The following is a 21,222-nucleotide window of genomic DNA, read 5'->3' on the forward strand; positions in this document are numbered from 1 at the left end:
GTTAAGATTCTCCAAATTTAACTCAGGAGTCTGTAAAAGTGGCGATCCCCAGGTCCGCGTAACGCAACCTTCCACGTCAGCCTTCCAGATAACCCAACCTTCAGAGATTTCCTTTGTTCACCGTGAAAATGAGACCCAAGTGGGCGACTGGCGTCAGCGAACAACCGAGACTATTCTGAACGCCACTATGTGGGTATAACAGGAACCGTTGGCTGCCTTCATGCTCCAACCTTTTATTCTGATCCTGAACTGTCCCGCACGCGGACATGCACGTTACGCATACCTGATACGTGGAGACTGCCGCGGACCACCGCCCATGCCCACCTTTCACAATATACGTGCCCTCGCTTCGGGCTCCTCGATCTGGCCGATCTACTTGCCGATCGGGGCCCGCTGGAAGCGTACCCTGATGCCCTTTACCGAACTTACGACGACTCGCGGCGTTCCCTTCTTTATTTCGAATTTTAATGCATACCTCAGCGTATGCTGCTTATGTATTCTTAGAAGGATAAATATCATCGACTCTCAGGATGTAAATTAATTATTGTGTCGCATACATTTAACGTATTTCGTATTTAACGTTAAATTCAGGATTGCTTGTAATTAATTCCCAAGCACTCTTCGTGGATTCTTTCAGGTCACATTTTCTCTGTATTTATAATATTTTTAATATTCAAAGGAGCCTAGAACATAGTTTAAACCAAGCTTGAGTCAACGTATTATAATAACTCCGAACAATATTTACAGTGATTTATCAGCGATGAATTGTGTGCATTGTTCTGCATGAGAATCGTGGGATCGCTGAACTGTCTACGATTGGAGAGCTGGAGGACCTTGAATGGAATTGTTATTCAGCGAAATGCATTTTTACGAAGAGGTTACTTGAGTCCTTTGCAGTCGAGAGGTGACTTTCAAATACTATATGGTTTTATGTGATAATTCGAGTCGTTACCGAGATGACAATCTTTATTTATGTTAAGTTACGAGTGAAGATGTCACGAAGCGAAGTTACATCTATGAAAAATACAAATTGTTATTGGAAAATCTTCGTTGACCCCTACATGCTGTCTACCGATCGCTCGGGCCATAGTAAAGAAGAAGGTATCCCAACAGGTACCTCAATACCCTACAAATAAGACATTATAAATAACAGGTTAATAATTGACGAATAACAAATTCATTTAAATTACATTTAGAATCTCTAAATATCAATATATAGAAAGAGGACACAATGTTTCGTATTTCTATCAAAGAACTTTACCTCTGCTGTAACATTTGTTTGCCGTCTAACAGGAGGTTACGCGGCACCGCGAAAAAGTATAAATAGAACCGAAAGTTACATAGCAAACGCGATAAGAAGTCTGGTATCGAAACAGAATCCTTGTCTTGAAGTTGAAGCAGGAACCGCGGCAAGAAAACACGAAGAAAACGCGAGTCATAGTCTGAGAAAATGAAAAATATTTGATCTACCGCGACAGAAGGCTAGGTTTATTTTCTAAGCACCTATGAGCATTTCATTTATACAGTCGTACGCAATTTCGTGATTCCGCGTTCGCCTTTAGTGACATTCTGATGCAAGGCGTGGTACGACAGTCTATCGAGCCAGATATCGATAGAACTTGCTTTCCTTTACTCGAGCTAAACACACGCACGACTTTCATTTCATCTTTTACTGCGCCTGTGTGATTAAATGGTTCGCCACAAAATTTATTAAAGTTCGTTTATATCGCACCGACGACTGATAGTGGACCGTAAATAATACGAGAATTAAAACGGATTAATTTATCGCTGGCCGATCAAAGTTTTACTCTCATTAATGATTTGTTTAGAAAATGACGCAATGACACGAATAAAATATTTGCGCGTATTCTCCCTGTTTCTCTCGCTTAATTGCGCGAATATTTTCTCATAACTGCGCCGTACATCAAGATGTCCGTGAAACTTGGATCGTGAGAGACTAAAAAGTGGAAACAAGTGCAACGTCTGTATTGTCATAAGAGGATCGCCGGAGGATTAATCGTGATTAAGAATTCACATAGTATGACCTTCCATAAATAATGGACAGCAATTGTTGGGTCCAGAAGATAGGACAATAAGTTCATGGAAATTCCCATGTTGAAGAAGTAATCTATCCGGTTGGTACGGAAATTCGCACGAGAATTGCCCTGGCATCTTGTTTCGTAAAAGAGCAAAGGTTGTGACGTTCGCAACCACTTCTCTGTATAGATTATTTCAGTAACAAAGATAATAATAATAAGCTTGTACTGTAACAAGTTTATATGCATAAGAAATTCAAAATTGAATGCAAAGAAGAATGACAAAGAAATGTATGTAAATTAAATGTTAGGTACCAAAGGCAATGTATATAGGTATACACGATTACTAACCTAAGCAGTAATTGGTCTAAAAATTCACGTGAATGTTATTTCGCCTTCACTAAGAATAATATTTATTTCAAATATACCCACTCATACAAAAACATCTAAATATATACTTCATGTTTCGGACGAGATTTCAAACAGCTTATTTGCAATAACGCTTAATACTTTCTATTGTGAGAGGAAAAAGTCGAGCGAGCGAAAAAAAGTATTTCTCAATCACGAGTGCAGCAGAGTTTAATCACGTCTTTGCAATAACACTTCCAATTCGAGCGTGATCTCGTTGTTGGCAACGCATAGATGTAACAACGTTTCGGATTGTTACATAGAAGTAGAAAGTGGAGTATGTTCAATTAGAGAATGCTGCGCCCGCTGAAAAGAATGCCAGTGAAAACAACATCGACGGGGCCACGGTAAAAAATTGTTACAAAATTCCTTTGACATGTTAAGATAATACCCATTCGACTTCCAAAGTAGGGTGCTCGGCTTCGCGTGGTTTAATTAAAAAGTATAATGCATTTATATTCGTGCAAGCCAGCTTTTCCTTACCGTGGCACTGAAACGTATTAGAAACAGCTGAGGGTTGTGAAATATGTGATAATATTTCAGGCAATGTTAGATGATAATACTTGTGGCTCCATTTGCTCGGTTATAATTGATATTGTGTAAGCTACAAAGGTTTTCTTATGCTCAGAATATTTTTATTCACCTATTTCTCACATGCTCGAAATTTAACGTTCTATCATTGTTTATATCAAAATTCATTTAAATCTACTATTTTCTTGTTCAAATTTCTGGTTATCCGAATCATCTGATCAGACCGAGTACGATGTTTTGACCTTTGATTTTTCTTCAACAGCAGCTGATCTTGAAAACGTAATTATACGAAGTACTACGAGTCAATAAAGCATTCCACGAACGTAATTAATCATTCGAGTCACGTCCGTTATAGTGGATGCAAAGTAGATGCTCGACAAAGTGAGTTCCTCGTTGGGTAATTTCCAATGCAATCGAATCACTGCCAATGTCCCTTGGACGTTAAGTTAATTATGGAAATCGCAAACGATAGCGACGTGGAAAAAAAAAATGTATCGCTCCAACAGTTTGATTTAATTCCACGAGTGGCCTCAAATTAATCGTTAACGAGTGGCGTGGCTCTGCGCATTTCCGAAGAGGGTGACACGTGAAAGGCGAGAGTTTGCAGTTCTATTCGGGCTGACCTTGCATACCTTCCAGTAAGTCATATCGTTCTACGGTTCGCGCGCTGAAACGGCCATAATCTTTCTCTTGGATTCTACCGGAAGTTTCTGAATCACCCGCAATGTTTCCGCTCCAAATCACGCTCGAAACTGGTTATTGGCCAATCGAAAATATTCGATAAACCCCCGTATAATTCTATTCCTGAAGAATCGATTCCGTCGTTAACACAGATACCATTATTTATGACGACAAGACTGGACCATATGTGCACTACTGCTCGTAGATACTTTAAGAAATATTCCAGAGTTGAGTAAATTTGATTTCAATCAGTGAATAAATCACTGAGATTTAGTCGTGAGTATCCAGTAATGATTCTAGTCGACGAAACGTTATTCGTTATTTATGGATAAATGTGTATTGTTATTTCAGCGAGAATTACTCCAGTAAAAATTTATTGGATACTCTAGAAGATTAACAAGACCAGGAGGTTGTTTCTCTTCGATACACATTTACATAATAATCTTAATTGTAACATTTACAGGTTCTAAAATAAATAGTCCAAACGTAAAATGAAAGCTTGAAAAACGTATCAAAATATGCTTCGATAAATAATAAACAAAAAATCTTTATAATTAAAAGAACAAGTATTTTTATGTTCTGTTTCTTTGGCCCAATAAATCTAACATTGCATTATTAATTTGCTTCTTCGTGCCAACCATAAAAAAAGTTCACTAGACCTACCATGCCCACTCAGACGAGATACATCCGAATACAAAGGATTGAAACTGATAAAATCATCTGCTTCGAGGCCAACAAATTTCTTTTTTTTTATTTAACAGTAACGAGAAAGAAGCTGGTTACGTATTCATCTTCTACTCTTTGAATAAGGTTAAAAGACGGCGCGATTGCTTCTTGATGGACACACAAAATTGACCATCCGATCTCCCTTTCACCGACTGGCATTGAGACCACGCCACAAAGAGGGGTCATCGACGAAATGACGTTGGACGAAGGCGTAATCTGGGTCGTCGGTGGTTAATTACCATGGCCCTTAATCGCTTGGTGCACGCCCCACGTGGGGTGTTGCACCGAATGAAATCTTCCCAAAGGCCTTGAAGATGTAATAAAATTACGCAATGATGCAATTCTATTGCATCTTCAAGGAGACAAATATTGTCACTTCGGCAATTACTTCGACGTCCGTTGCGGCTACGTAATGGAATCGTCCGTTGTTATAATTAATATGGGAGCCATGAATGGGATTCGAGTGGGTCATGCATGAAATTCGCGTGGGAACCACAATGGAGGCCGATCTTTGTTGCAAGGAGCGGCGATCATTGGACTTTTAAGAGGGCAAAAGTTGCCATAGGTTTATTTACCTTTGTGGGTTCTGTTACGTGAGCGGTTTCTTGGTGGAACTGTGCTTTCTGACTAGGCTAATTAATACTTGTGCCTGAGTTCAGAATTCCAGTTAATAATAATGCAACTGCGAAGTAAAATTAAGCCATTGTATTATAAAGGGTTTGTGTCAATGCTAAATTGTAATTATAGTAATGTATAATTATTATATCTCATTTATGAAAAATGGGATACAAAAATAATAATTTCTAAAATATTGAGGACAAGAATAATAATTTAAGAAATCTAGTACATTGGTAAAAGAAAATTGATATAATAATAAAGTATACTTATAATATATCAAATACAATTTTTATGCTAATAGGTACCACTTTCTAATAACGTTATCGATTGAATTAGTTATGTAGCAATTAATTATTAATGTCGTACGTAGCAATGGATTGGAGTTATATATTTGAAGAAAGTTACGGAAGCAAGAGGCCGAGACACAAAGTATTGGCCTACAACAAATAATACGCCAATAGAAAGTTGCAAAACGTAAATCCCCCGCTAATTTAACATTAGGCTCCGAGACAGTCAGCTGCCTGTTTCGTAAAAGCCAAGTGAAAACGCTCGGCGCGTTTCCAAAGGTCGGACACTGTTTTAACAAATCGCGATTCAGCCTTGCGTTCGGTCAGTTTCAAGGTAACAAGCAAAGCACTCGATGCTCTCTTTACCCGTTCCTTGCACACGCGGCGCAAATTTTCACTCGAATTCCACGAGTAAACGTAAAAGTGAGTCGTCGCGCTATGCTCCGCCATTTTGAAGTTGCAGAAGTCGAATCCCCAATATAAGAACCGTTTAGAAAGCTGAGGAAACAAACAGGGAAGAATGTTAATTTAAACTAGGACGACGTGAAGAAATTGAGCGATTATTATTTTGTACAGCGTTATGTAAATTGAATAAATAGTATACGATCCTTCTTTTGATGAGTTTTTTCGAATCGTTTATCGAGTAGTTTCCTTTATTTGTCAATCTTGTGCAAAGCAGGACTAGAATGCATGATGGTTTTATTTATTCTTAACGTTCTAATCTCAAATCGAATCCACTTCAGGTATGATTGTGAATTCAGTTATCCTCATATTCCTAATATTAAGCATTGTGGGTATTAATAATTAAAAGACTCTTGTAATTCGCGTATTATATAAGTATATTAAATTAAGACATGAATTTTAATGAATTCATTCTGATTTTATCAGTACTCTTTACTCGTTGCTATTCATAGAAAATATTCTAATTTATTATAACTTGTTCGTTATGGATAATACGTAACAGATCAATATAAATTCCTGATCTAATAAATTTACTGCTGCTTGGAAATATAATAATACGATAATAGTAGAAATTTAAGGTAGGTGTACTGTTCTAACTAGTGCTTCATCAGTCACAACTATATAATTAAATGATTAATTAATTTCGAGGGAACCAGGTCTGCCAATTTGAGTATGTAAGAATTAAATTAATCTCATAAACGTTACTTAATTGAAGTAATCACTCTTACATCATTGAAAGTAAAGTCGCATACAGCGCTATAATTAGATATTTAGCGCGTGCTAGCTGGTTTCTTCTGTCTCATTCTATTCCATAAATGTATGACCGGTATGTATGAACCGACAAAGTAACTTGTCCGTTTTCAGCAAACTTCATCTAATAGATTGCGCAGCCTATAAAGCACTATTAGAACAGTATGAAGTATATATAATATCGTAAAAAACAATAAATGAGATTAGAAAATTGCAGAAACATTAGTCGAGTCTTAATTGATTACACGACACATTAATTAACTCGAAGTCCTCGAGAACTTAAATCTTGCAATTAAAAATATATATTATATATTTAAACAGGACGTGTTAAAATTTAGATATTGCAAAATATAAAGTACAACGTTGTAAATGAAATAAAATATTTTTTCTAAATTTTAGCTTCGTTTCCTACTTACACTATTTTAAATAACAAGATTCTCATTTGCAGAGAGTAATTTTTAGTCGACGTAAAACTATAAACCCTCCAATTCATCAATCAACGTTCGCAGGCGTCATTATTCTTTATGCACAATTTCACGACGAAAAGGATACTCACGAGTTAACTGCAAGGTGATTAAATATAGGCAACAGTGCTCGTAACGGTAGTTCAAGTCTGACATTTGAACTTTGAAACTTTTTCACCGACACAAAGCTGAAGGACACATAATTATTACATGCAACTCATAGGTTAACACGACGCAACGGGAACTTTACATGCATTCGTTCCTTTTGTTTCTAATTCTGTACCACGCTAAGTCTGAATTGAAGCCATTTCGCCAATAGATTCGAATTGCGAAAATATTCGAGCAAATGAAGCAAGGTTCGATGAAATTTTAATATTTCGATTAACCAAATGAGATAAATTTGTGTCACCCGAATAAAAGTATATATCTAGTATCCTTCAGAAAATTATATAATTCCTTTAGATAATTATTTTCTGAATTTATTTATACCTAATCGTATTTTTCCTTCGTGGAGATTAATTCCACGAATGAGCCTATGTGTAACAGAAGTTGCAAAACTCGTTAAGTTAGCAGACCTGCATCACCTAAAGCAAATTCTTGAGTGGAAATTTCAGACGGCTAATAGTGGAATATTTTTCACCGACTACCGGCCAAGCTGGAAATAGTAAAAACAGGAATAAATTTTGGAGCACTGGTTCGCGTTAACGCTCCATGGGGTTCGCTAAATTATTTTATTCAACATTTATACGTGCATAATTTCTCTTACGTGACCTCATTATCTGGATCGCTACTTTTACATAATAATTTCACCGCAGAAGCTTACTGCAGAACAGTAATTCAACGCAGGATTCAATTTTTCATTGGTCTTCGCTCTCGTACTATTAATCACGCACGCGAAGGACGGGTTTAAAAATTCTAGAATTAATATTGTTATGCTTGACGTTTGAAAAGTACGACGTACAGTGCGCTTACGGATGTCGAGTGAAAAATAATTAAATTATTAATTTAACTGTGCCGCATATGTCGGCATGTTTAGATTAATGACTTTAGGACAGTTGTATGCTATAATGTTTGTGGTTCTCAGATTTATTTTTGATGCGAAACAATTAATTTCTTCTTATCGCAAATAGTATACTTTTTTAATGTAAGATGACCTATATTATAGTATCGTTAATAGAATATGATTCGTGTTTTATATACAGCAATGAATAATATAACAATAAACTGAAATAACTTGATCTAATAGACTAGATTAGGTAACACTCCTATACAGCAAAACTAAACTAAACTAAACTAAATGAATATCACTTACAACTAGCCAGATATTAAATTGGGTTGTAAATGTGTAATAAAAATGTCGCAGGAGAAATAGATACTTTAATGTATATTATTTTTGTTACCCAAAAATGCAAGCAATTTATTCTCCATTTATCGACAAACGTTCAAAAATTCTTCGACTCGAAGGAAAGTATTCGATACCGATAAAATCGTGCAAGGTGTAATGAGACACATATGGCGAGCGAGCATGTGAGTATCGAGCATACAGTGAAAGGTTTAAGGCGGACAATAAAAATTCGTCAGCGCTAGATCGTTAGTCCAATCGAGAACTTAAGAATGATTTTCAAGTGTCACGAGAAACTGGAACAACCTGCCAGGCAACGTGTGCTATATACTATATACTATATAGTTACAGCAATGGTAATACAAGAGGACGACAAATTAGATCCATTCTCTCAATCAAAAACTGGCTGGACGCTCGAAACAATTTTTCATCGATAGCCACCCACGAGCGTCGATGCACGCGAAATAATACTTCAACGTCTTAATGGCTTATGTAATAATCGCGAAGCCAGCGATTTCATTGCGTCGAGAAGAGCTCGAAAAAAGAGTATTGCGAACTGGTTTCGTAACCACCGACTTCGCACTCTTGCTTTCCTTATCAAGATCTGCGATCGGCCAACCGGCAAAAATCTGTAGCAATTTCGGAGTCCTCTCCTGCATTTCGAGTAGACGAGCAAAACTGAGGCGTGATTCTTTTTTTGGAATAATAACGGGAAGAATAAGAAAAAAAGAATAAGAGAATTAGGTTTAAATATTTGATGATATTTTTGAAAATTGAATACTATATTACATCTATTATTAAATCGAATATTATAATTGAATACCGTATTCGTTATCTGACGTATGTGTGACATGGACGTTCAATGTTTGCGCAGATAGAATAACGAATTCAGTATTTGACTATTCCAGTACAATTCGAATATTTGAAATACTGTTCATGTATTTGAATATTCACAGCATGGATTATGTGGACTATAATGATTTGAAAAGAATCGAAATTGAAGTTTTCTCAGAAAGTATCTCAGATAAAAAATATGCATATGTAACGATAAAAAGTGGTATCCTGAATATAGATTTCAAATTTCATGCCAATCGGATAAGTAGTATCCGTGAAAAGTTATCCACCAGTTTGAAAAACCGGTTTCGAGAAAAAGGCGTTTAAAAGTTAAGGATCGATTACTTATCGCTGCGACACGCTTCGTGGAAAACGTTATATCTTCGTTAATATTATGAATTTCATATGAATATGGTATTCTCAAATTATTTTAAGAAGTCACAAAAGAAATTTAATTTCGTTAGAGTATCAGCCTTCGTTGTAACGAATCATACACATTCATTTGGTTTTACATGTACACGTGCTCTCTTGGAATATATCACGTAGGAAAAATTAAACGTTCGTATGCTTTTTCTTCATAAATAAATGGTAAGTTTACCTCGGAAAGATACAGAATTAATTTCTACACCTGATAGAGAAGACCGGACTGAAATGTTCGGAAACGGTCGTCGAACCGATCGTGGCAGTTTTGATGTTAAAACTCCATCCTGGCGACGAGTACGCACAGAATGTCCCATTATCAAACTGTCGAAACGGTAGCAGCCGTACTCGAGACACGCAGGAATGCGAGTCTCATTTGGCCGATAAAACTCGACCGGCGTCAAAGTCGTTCGGCGGTCCGAGACGGTTGCGATCGATTTTCCAGATTCTCGAGAAACCGGGCCAACCTGGTGGGGAATATTTAGGGAATATAAGGTGCTGTAACAAGACAAGGCGGCCGTATATACAGGAGTCGAATAGATAGTGAAAGTCCCCCAGAGCTAACAGGAGCGTAGAGGGCAAGAGGGGGGTAGGAACGGGGGACCCCAGTAAGGTATATGAGGGCCTCAGTTCGAGCAACCGCTGGTACTCTAGCCTCGCTGCCTACTTACATTCACACACACTAACACAACTCACCACCTGGAACACAATGCACACCGTCGCGACGGTACGTATTCAAGTGCGCCATCATCGTCATCGTTCTAATTCCACCAGCCATTCGCAACAATTTTCGCCAACGACGAATACCTAAAACCTTCGTCGATCGCGTACTCGTTGATATCCGCCAGCGTCGTCGATGATCGACGATCGATCGATCCCAGCGTGGAACGTGATCTCGCGTGTGATGTGATCGTTTCTGGTCGTGACGGGGACTGTGCTTGTGATTTGTGCATTGGTACACCGCGATTGGATCACGACAGCCGCCCGCAGGGGAACACGCAATTCGGCGATTCCGTTAGCTGCTCTCCATCGAAGATTTTGTAACGCCTGCGATTACCAAGGTATTTTAGCGAATGATTAACGAGAATTACGCTTTGAACTTACTGTTTCGTTTGCCATAGTTAGTTTTCTTCTAGTCGTCCTCCCGCGACGACTCTCTCAACGACGGAAGTTTTTGAAAGCTGTCTCGAGAGTGTTGGCCATCTCGTGCCTGTAGCCACGTCCTCGTAGTCCTTTTCGAGGCTTTCATTGGTATCGAACCGTTTACTCCTGAAGTTTTGGGAAAAGGTAGAAGTCGCATTAGATAGCAATGAAGACTTTGGCAGGACTTGGAGGAAGTGGACCGAGGGTGCAACGTGGTCAACTCTCTCGTGGTGGCTTTTAAGAACTTGTTCATCGTTGAGGGAGATGCGTGGCGAAGGGAGGACATTGTGTGGAAAAGTAAATATGAGAACTGAAATGGTGAGTTTCAAGTATTATTTTTGCTTTTCATTCGTTAAAATATCTTGATTTTGTAGGAGTTATAAAATTAGAGATATTAATTTTTATTCGATCAATGTACGAACAAAATTGCTATTCAAATAATAGATAAGGAACGAAAGTTCAATTTTAATAATCAGCAATATGTTAACGACCTTTCGATTGAATGAACTTCAAGATCTTTGATACCGATAGTTATCTTAAATTTCTGACGAAAATTTCACAAAACTAATTTTCATATGTATCGTTCATCAGTAAAATTCTGCTAACAGTTTTAATTTGTAGAAATTGTGATATTCGAAAGTAACGAAAGAAAGAGTATTATTAGATTGTATTATGAGAGAATGAATGAAATTACTGACCTACAAAATAAATTTTATATTAGAATCTAGAAAATCATTCTTATTTCGTGGTTCTGCTGTTTATTATCATAAACATTATCTATCCAAAATGTTTTATGAAATTCTAGTTTAAAACTTCAAGGTAATCTTTATTATTACAGATCTTCATAATGATAATACATAAAGTCGAAACTTCATTAATAAATTGCTTGATAGATTGTTGAATGGGCAATTCAATTCTTATTTGCTCATTGTGAAACCTATAATTCTCTAATTCAAAATTTCATTTTCACTCAAGTTAAACATCACCGTACCAGATTGCGGTCCCGCACACGGCTCAATTCTACGAACGCGGAGAAATATGCACCACCTCGTGTATCGGCTATCGAGTTCGCGCTGGTTCCACTAAGATTATTATCTGCCCGTGAAAACGTTGCAACTGCATTACGATTACGGTTATACAACTCGGTCGCGAGATTGGACGTTGTTATCCAACCCTTTTATTTCTAAATTATTACAAATTCACAGTATTTACGAAGATAATTTGCTGGTTGAAAACTAGATTCAGAACTTTTTTCATACTATGTTTAATGTGCATATACATATATGAAAATTTGCGTTGCAAAGTCTTCACGGAGGTTGAAGGTCCTTTCTTTTATCCTTTATATTTTTTAAACGATATGATACCACCTGGTATCAAATAATTTTAAATGAAGCGATAAGATTTTTGTATGTATATGTTTATATCAGGGTGCCCTATAAAATTCTTTTATGTTTAGTAAATATTTAAAAGAAATACAGCGACAGAACGAAAAATTCTAACCGAAGGGGCAACATATGTTTGTACCCGTATTTACATACAAATCGTCCTTGAAAAATCAGTTCTGTTTGGTAAATATTAAAAAATAAATGTTTAAATTCAGTTAGACCTACTTCAGTAGTACAACAAACATCCTTTAAGATTCTTTCATATAATGCATCTTAAAACAAGGGATCACGCATGGGGGGGTGCTACTGCTACCACCGTTCACAAAAATTAAAAGAATGTACCACGCATTCGCAAATTAGAAAATCTAGATGACATTTAACACGATAATTCGAAATGTGTCGCCATACGGCTGGGAACGAAAGGGTCAATTACGATTGTGTCTGGAGGGGGCAACTATTCCCGTGCCTTTCCACGTTGCCCCGAAAATTATGAAAGTCGTTCGCTGCGCGCGCGGAACGGCTTCGTTTCTTCCACCGTCTGCTCGAAGAAACGAAATTATATAATGAGTTACGCCAAACAGGAACACATTCGAGAATTATGTCGGCCAGCGTGCGTGGCGATAGAAACCGTTTCTCGCTCGTGGCCATTCGGCCGGAACTGCGCCCGTTGCTCGGATCGAACCAGTAAAACTCGTCGGGCTCCGACCACGTGTAATCTACGCGGGCGGATTCAGTGGGCACGTAACGTTCATGCGCCAACGAGCAGCCAGCTAGCGGCTTGATTAAGCTTATTGTTGCGAGAAAGAAAGATCAGGCCGGTCGAGACGTATAACTAATAATAACTTGCTTCACGCACCCCCAAGAATACTACTGCATTTAGGAATTTTAAGATCGAATATCTTTTTAATTTAAAGGGAAAGGATGTAACCGTAGGAAGGTCACATTTAAGTACATATATCTTGTAATATTGGAATTGGAAAATATTGGAAAATGGCATCGGATTTTCATTTGAGAGAGCGTTTGATTGAAAGAAATTTTAATTAAACGATATGGAGTTGTAGGAAATATTTGCCTGATTGATTTCAAATTTATTTTCGTCATTTGCGTCATTATATCGTCATTTTGTAAAGTATTCATATTTTGGGGAATCATAGGATATTTTGAAAAATGAACAATCCCCAATTTTGACTAAACTTGGCATACTGATAGGATATCGAAAAGTATTAGACATCACTTTCGATTTATCGGCCGATATCGTATTCAAGGGGTGAAATCTACCCTCGATGTATCGACTGACACACCTGTCCAGGAAACTATGTACAAAAGAATGGTGAATCGAGGCTAGGTTGGAAAGTAGCCTCTGGCTGTACCACACCCTTGTGCAAATTACTTATTCTTATATACAGCGTACCGTGCACTGTTCCTATACGTGCAATAAAAACGTCTAATAATTGAAAAAGTGCGTAGCATGAACATTGTTCAGCTATTAAGAATCGATCTATTTTACGTTCCAACTCTTTGATTTAGTGTCACCTTCGGAACATGGAATGTTATGCTTGAATTTACTAAATTAATTTAACGACACTTCTCATTGTTAATGGCAGACCTCGCTATCTGACTCAATACAGTTCGCTGTTTCTTGGACTGATCTTCCTTTCTCCCTCGAATATTCGCCATTCGCGTGACATATTTCCGTGGCGTCGAGACTTTTACCAAGTACTGCGGAGTCACGATCAAGAATCCGGTATCCTTCGAGTGTGGTTATCTGCCTCGACACGGTGTAATAAAGTCACGTCTGGCGGTTAAGGCTCTGGTAACGCCGGAGGGTCATGCATCATTGCTTTCGGACCTTTCTGCGAGCAATTACGTTTTATGAAGTCTGAACTTAACACTTTGGAGTTTACACGATGCCGGCCGCACGTCGATTAACCGCGTAACATTTTTACTGGCGCCACTCCACGATTATAAATGATTACATACGTGGGTCATACAGAAGATAACGATAAGATAATCGATTACAGAAGTGATTCAAATTTATTCGAATAATTATATTTAATTTTGCTCTCTCATTCTTTTCATTACAACATGAAGTCTTACACGAAATAAAATTATAACATTTAAGAAGCATATCAATTGAAAATTATACTATTATCAGAGTGTGTTACTTCCCAGGTACGAATTACGTATTATAACTCAGGTTCCTTGGAACGTAAATTTAATTGTATAGCTTGACTTTTCCGCGAAAAGTCACCCATTTTCCCCAGGAAAGAAACAGCGGAAGTGGAAGGTAGTCTGGTAATTACGGTCGTGATCTTTACGAGTAGTGCTTGCAAACGGTTGGAAATCATTTACCAGAAACGATTGGAAACGACGACGCTGGCAATATCCGACTCGGCGAGTTGAATAGTTTAGTAACATGGATAGTTTAAACACTTTGAAAAACTGGGTTCATACGTAAGTTTGTGCAATTTTATTTTACCCAATATTTTGCTGTAAAAAGAATAATTACTTGGCCATGTGTGTTATAACATTCTATAGCTCCTTCCCTGTTCAATTTCAAGAATTAATTCCCTATCAAGGAACAACTCTAATCTTTCGTATAAACACTTCGCACGCTTCACATTGACCATCTGCTATGAAAACAACCACATACGAAACGATAGAATACTCTTACAATATTTCCTAAACAAGACCAAACACTTCTCAATATTTTTTAACACACATCCCTTTAAAGTGCTCCACGTACATCAAACACACTGCAGAACACACAGCCAAGAAATTCCCCTAAAAATAGAATCCAATTCAAAACAAACCAGCACAAACTTACGCGAACCCAACAATTAAGAATCAATAAAGAACAAGAGCGCATAATCACCAGCATCACGATCATATAATTTCCACTCGCTTTCCCGCTAATAACACGTCTCTGCGCTTCCTCCAGGTACTATTAGCGGTAGCTGCCATACTCTCGGTATCGGCGCAGCAATACCAGCAGCCAGGTGGAAACTACGTCGACGAGTACTCGGGATACGAGTCTCCCAGACCAGCGCATCCGACACCGCGAAGCTACGCGTCGGACTCGGCATCGTCGCGGCAGTCCGCTGGCCCGACCACCCCTAAGCCGACACCAGTGGCCATCTTGAAGCAGATCAACCGACACAACGAGGATGGCTCGTACACGTACGGTTTCGAAGGTGCGGACGGCTCCTTCAAGATCGAAACGAAACTGGCCACGGGAGACGTGAAGGGTAAATACGGATTCGTCGACGACACTGGCAAAGTGCGCGTTGTGGAGTACGGAGCGAATCAGTTCGGCTTCCAACCGGCTGGAGAGGGTATCACGGTGGCACCGCCGACGCTGGAGGACGAGACGACCAGCAAGGAAGCCCTGGAAGCTCTGAACTACCAGGACGGTTATCAGCAGCAGGTAGCCAGGCCAGCGCAGTCCAGACCTCAGCCACGCCCAGCACCCCTTCAGCAGATCCAATACGATCAGTCAGCCTACCAGCAACCCCAATCCCACACCCAGGCTGTCTACGCCCAAGCTCCAAGACAACAGGCCATTCCCAAGTCACCGATTTTCACGCCAGCCGGCGGACCTCAGCCCGGATTCCCCAGACAGAGCTCCATCCTTCAGGGCGACGACCCCTCGCCACCTTCCCAACTCTACAACCAAGGCCCAGCTCAATTCGGTCCAGCACCAGTCCAGGAACACCGTTCCCAACCCCAGCCGCGCAGCCAGAGCGGCGGAATTCTCGATCAGCTGGCTAGAGACTACGCTCTGCCCCAGGGAGGCGCACCGCCCTTACACGACATCAGCTTCGGTTACTACTAAGTCTTCTAGTCCCTCCCGTGTCCGCCAGGGTGGCCCTCGTTCATTTTGGTCTTTTCGTATCGTCTGAAGACGCGATGCTGCGACGGCGTACCTGGTCCTCGAGATCGCTGCGCGCCGTCGATCGTTGCCGAAGGAAATGGTCAAGGGCTGTCGATACAGAGAGAAATTGGACGGGTAATTGCTGCAAGATAAATTAGTGGATTTTTTTCTGGTAGCGAGAACGATTGGTGGAATCTTCGTGAGGTCATGTTTTGGCTGGAATTGGTAGACAAATTGAATTTGAGAGCCGAATCGATGTTCAGGTGAAATTGAGATTTAAATGATTGATGGACGATGAATATGAAATAAGAATATTTGAAAATGGCAATGCAAGTAGTAGCAGGAATATTAAATCAAAAGCTGAGAGTAATAAAGAGGAATAATGAATCAAACTGAAAATGATATGTCTTGCATTTAACAGAGTAAGCAATAATACTTAAAAATGGTAATGCAAGTAGTAGCAAGAATATTAAAGTAAAAGCTGATACTAATAAAGAGGAACAATGAATAGAACTGAAAATAATATCTTTTGCATTTAACAGAGTGAGCAAATTAAGCTCTGTAGAATTGAACACCAATTAATTATCGGACTCTTTACGTTCAGAATATTTTCTTCATAAATGTCCACCGCTCAAGATATCACTAACTCCTTTAAAAAAATATACTGATGTTCAATTCTGCAACTTTTAAATTATCTAGTATTTATATTATTTCTCTACCCAAATAATAGACATTGTCCATCAATTATATACCAAGCTTGAGAAAACCGAGTATTTCTGGTCGAGATGCTACTAAATAAATTATGTGTACGATTGATCCTCACCACCAAAGAAACTACTAATTTCATCTACAATTGTTTCAAGAATCAAGAACAAAGTGATCAATGCATAAACCATACATATCGTTTCTTGTTCTGATTAAGTTTTTTTTCTCACGCGTAAAGGATGTGTCGAAGGTCCTTGATCTTTGTTTCGGTAATACGAGCGAGTCACTGTCATGTCTGCCTACCGAGTCGTGCTTTTGCTTCTTCGATGAGAGCACGGGGTATATTCTTGCCATTGGAAACAAACGCTAAGGGAATATTTGATGAAAGATTGCTCTGATCGTAAACGTCCGTGGAGTGGAAATGTCGGTACTGTTCAAGCAACTAAAATTTTAATGCAATCCCTATAAGAAAAACTTGAAAGTCTTACGAAATTCGAAACTTAATTTTCCCTAGAAATAATTCTACAATTTTTAATATAATTCTACAGTGTCCAACTAATGAAATTATTTTAAACGTGATTGAAATTTTGGGTCATCCCATTGCGTTTATATTTAATAAAGAACTATAGAAATTTAGTAAAACAGTTAAAGGTATACTTGGCGCGTTAGTTTAAATGCCACGATAATAAGTGGCACGATCTTGTGGGATGACCTAACGTTTCCCCATTTACACTCCACCCCCTGAGAAAAATACATATCGTTGTAAAAAATGGTTAATGCCGTGGCGAGGAAGGTTGTAAAAATATTGTAAATAAAATTCCACGATCCACGGTAGGCGCCCGTGCTGGTTTTAATCCTAGAGAACGCAGTTTGCACGTTGCGGAGATACCGTTGCGGATTTCATTTCAAGGAGAACCTCGTTTATGTCAAGCTGCGTCTTCGAGTTCGCGTCTCGCGGGACTGCATAATGAATTCAGCACGCTTACTATATTGTAATTAGATTATTGTAAGGTAACTAGATTGGAATAAAGTAAGGCCAAACCAACAAGACAACAACTGTAATCGTAACGTCGACCTATTTGTATCTAACGTGAATTAAAATCTGTTTTCATCCCGGATTCTCATTACTGTCCCGACAGATTCGGCGCTGGGCTACTTTTCTTTTTAATTTTCTCGATAAAAGTGAGATAAACACCGACGAGTATCCCGAACGGAAGGTGAAATTGGAGCAGCTTCGACGACTTTCTAAGAGTTCCTGTCTTTTGAACTGGTTCGGCTTACGTAACAACGCGCGACGAAACGACCTTTCGAATTATTCCTTCTATGATAAAAATAACAGAATCGAGTATCGAGTTGTTCCGGAACTGTGCTCGATGGAATTTCAGTTACGAAATTTCAGCGTCGACCTTCACGGTTCTACCGCAGAAAGGGTACTCGGCTTACGCAAATATTACAATGGTGGCGAAGGATTACGAGAGGTTTTCAAATAAGAACTAACTCGGCGAGTTTGCTTGTACGATTAAAATCTCGTTCTTTTATTATAGCGATTTTTTCTGGAGGCGACAGGATACGAGAGGTTCTCACAATGCATATACTTTTAGAACGTTTAGCGAATATTTCAATTTTATCGGAATATGTATCGTTGAGGAATCGTGGACTGTTCCAAGCTGCTACATCAGGTTTATAATTTTGTGGCAAGGCTCGTGCGTTTACGTCATATCGTGGACACTTTCGCGACAATTTTCTCACCTCTTACTTGTATAAATTCTTTAAGACGGTGGCCGATTGGGTAATTACTTTCTACGGTGAACCAGTACAAGTTTGTGACAAAATTTGCATACGCCTTCTCGATCCTTCTATGGGGGTCTCGACGTGTTCTTGATTAAATTTGATAAAAATTAGTATCGTTTTGAGATGCAAGTACTGATTAGTCTATAAGAGATTATCCAAGAGATTAGATGAGTGGCTAATCACGAAAAATAATTAAAGAACTTCGTGTACTTGTCAAACTTATAATAATAGAAATAATAATAATATTTCATGACTCGAACAAGATTGCACACAAAACAGAAAATCAATTATTAACTGATAAAAAGAAAGAATCAATGTGTAGAAATGTGAATAGATGTTCGTAACAGTACAAAGGCGAGGTACAGCTTTGCATTTGCTATTAACCTAACTTGATCTAAAGTATGGCCTGTTTCTCTTTGTTTTCCACTTATGCTTCCATGTTCCAGTGACTCGTGCAAGCTTGCAAATGAAATGCAATAATAAAATAGTAATTTTGGATTTTGAAAAGAATTGTTAGACTCGAGATTTCATTACATATGTTGGGACCACTTCAGGAGTCTCAAGTTTAAAAATAGGTATTGCAGCGTGTACTAGACGTTCATCCTTGAACGATTGCAACCAGGATTGCACTCTTGTAAAGTGGGTTTCATATTCAGTTCGGCGCCACTGTGCAGAGTTGGTATCAATGCTTCCCAAGTAAATTCTAACGAGAAAGATAATGACCCTTAATCTTGAATGCTTCCAATTAACAATTTAAAAGATAAATAAGATTAAATATTCAAAAAGTATTTACCTACTGTGAGTAAGACCTTTTTGCAAACGTGATAGTGTGGAGTAGTCGATAAATTATTAGACTTCTAACGCCATATTCGAATGCAGGAATGGAGAGATTACCCAGTCAGTAAGGTAGAGTATTCTGCCAGCAACGTAGTACACACTGTCGATAAGACTCGATAGTATAGAACTCTTACTTATCGATGAATCAATCAACAGAGTAACCTACATTATCAACATGATATCCTTTAAAGATAAAATGCTATAGTTGAAAAATGTTATGAAGTTACACTTTTAACACGCGGCATTTCGCGCACCCACTTTGTTTTTATAGTTCATTCAAAGTCTCCCTTTGATTCTATTGAACTGTTATTTCTGTAGAGAGTTGATATCGACCCTGAGATTAATTAAGTGTATATTATTATCGATGAATGTTTTCGCCTTCGAAACAATTCCTTTTGCGCCTACCATCGCCAATTCTTGCATTCTATTAACCTAACATTGTGTATTCTGTAGTGACCAAATATCGACATTCACTCTTATTTCGTATTCAATCATGCTGTCGAGTATTACATACTCCTGTATCTTGGATTTGAATACCGATTGGTGCTTTCTATATTCGGTATCTGATTAGTAAAGAACACTTGCGTTCAATTTCACTGATGAATTAGAAATACAAAAATTCAAGATGAAGTGTAGCGTGCTAGCACCACGAGGACTACCTTTATATTCTAACTTTTGATTTAGAAAAACCAAACTAAACTGAACTTATAACTTACAGGTACTGCTTAGTAATTAAATCTAATTACTGTAATACATTACCATAATTTCAAATTAACAATTTAGTGAAGTATTCATTATTCAAATACTTCTTTCAATACATTTTTCTGATCCACGTATAAGGATGCTTATTTTCCTAACACTAAACAATTCATAATTCTACACTTAGAGATGCTTGAGTCTTGAATATGCTCCTTTACAGTTTCGTTGCCCTAAATCTGAAGTATTCGTCGTCCTACTTAAACAATTCCATGTCATTACGCCAGGTTGTCTCAGTTATAAAATGACGAAACTGGAATGAACGAAAGAAAAGGATTTCCATCCAGTCTCTCACGTGACAAACAAGCTCAAAAGCGTCGCGAAATTCTATTTTATCGGTCGGATCTTCGCCACCGAAATTCGTACTGTTCTCCCGCGCGTCCTTTTGTTGCAACTTAACAGTCATCTATGCTACAACGACGTTTCCTTCCATGTCGTCACAGGGACCATTCTCTAGACAAGACGTTTAATATATGTACGAGGTAATTAAGGCAGCTTTGTCCAACGAATTAATACTCTATTCAGAGGATCTCGAGGATTAATGCGACGCTATTGTGTCATTGAAGGACATGAATATTCATGATTGTTTTATTCAGCATAGTAGTAAAGTACGTTTAACGCATTACGTATTGTCTGACGAAATCGTGAATATTGTTTCAAACTTAAACGAGTTAATACTACATATTTGCATACATGGTTGTAATTTGAAGAGTTTTCTAGATTTACTAATTGTTTATTTTGAAAGTATGTGAAACTTTGGTTAGAGTCGATCGTGAAAGGAAGGTTCGTAACGTAACTGTTATGCTATTTATTTATTTTGTAGGAAATGTGCAAGTATCACTATTAATCTAATTAAATGGAAATATTGACGTTGGTTTTACCTTCTTTTGCAAGAGTCAAAATATTGGCAGTAAATAGATATTTACACTTGGAATGGAAATAATAGCGTACTTTTTAGTGTTATAGTATAAGTCAAAATGGAATTAAATAATGTATGAAATTTAATATGAAATTTAATATAAAATATAATACGGGATTTAATATGAAACAATAACATAAAGATTGACCAAACGTTTCACAAACACTGTATAGAGAAAGTGTAATAACACTGCCCCGTGAGTTTTGTCACGTACCCCTCATGCTCTTGACAGGTTGCGTATTCAGGACTGTGT

General features: G+C 38.1%; 1 protein-coding gene and 1 long non-coding RNA gene across 4 annotated transcripts; one reads left to right on the plus strand and one right to left on the minus strand.

Annotated features, from left to right (window-relative positions):
* Positions 1-9,114: 9,114 nt before the first annotated feature.
* LOC128876238 (pupal cuticle protein 27) lies at positions 9,115-17,765 on the plus strand. Its single transcript, XM_054122425.1, has 2 exons — positions 9,115-10,286; positions 15,029-17,765. The coding sequence occupies exons 1-2, from the start codon at positions 10,269-10,271 to the stop codon at positions 15,920-15,922; spliced, it is 912 nt and encodes a 303-aa protein (XP_053978400.1). The 5' UTR covers positions 9,115-10,268; the 3' UTR covers positions 15,923-17,765.
* Positions 10,242-12,718, minus strand: LOC128876239 (uncharacterized). Of its 3 annotated transcripts, XR_008456978.1 has the most exons (4): positions 12,521-12,718; positions 11,694-11,797; positions 10,664-10,828; positions 10,242-10,606 (listed from the first exon to the last, which is right to left on the minus strand). It is a non-coding gene; the product is annotated as an uncharacterized LOC128876239 (long non-coding RNA). The 3 variants fall into 3 exon arrangements; XR_008456979.1 differs by lacking the exon at positions 11,694-11,797; XR_008456977.1 differs by lacking the exon at positions 12,521-12,718 and having other exon boundaries at positions 11,694-11,996.
* Positions 17,766-21,222: the final 3,457 nt, after the last annotated feature.

The sequence above is a fragment of the Hylaeus volcanicus genome, chromosome 5, assembly GCF_026283585.1.
Source record: "Hylaeus volcanicus isolate JK05 chromosome 5, UHH_iyHylVolc1.0_haploid, whole genome shotgun sequence".
NCBI lineage: Eukaryota > Metazoa > Arthropoda > Insecta > Hymenoptera > Colletidae > Hylaeus > Hylaeus volcanicus.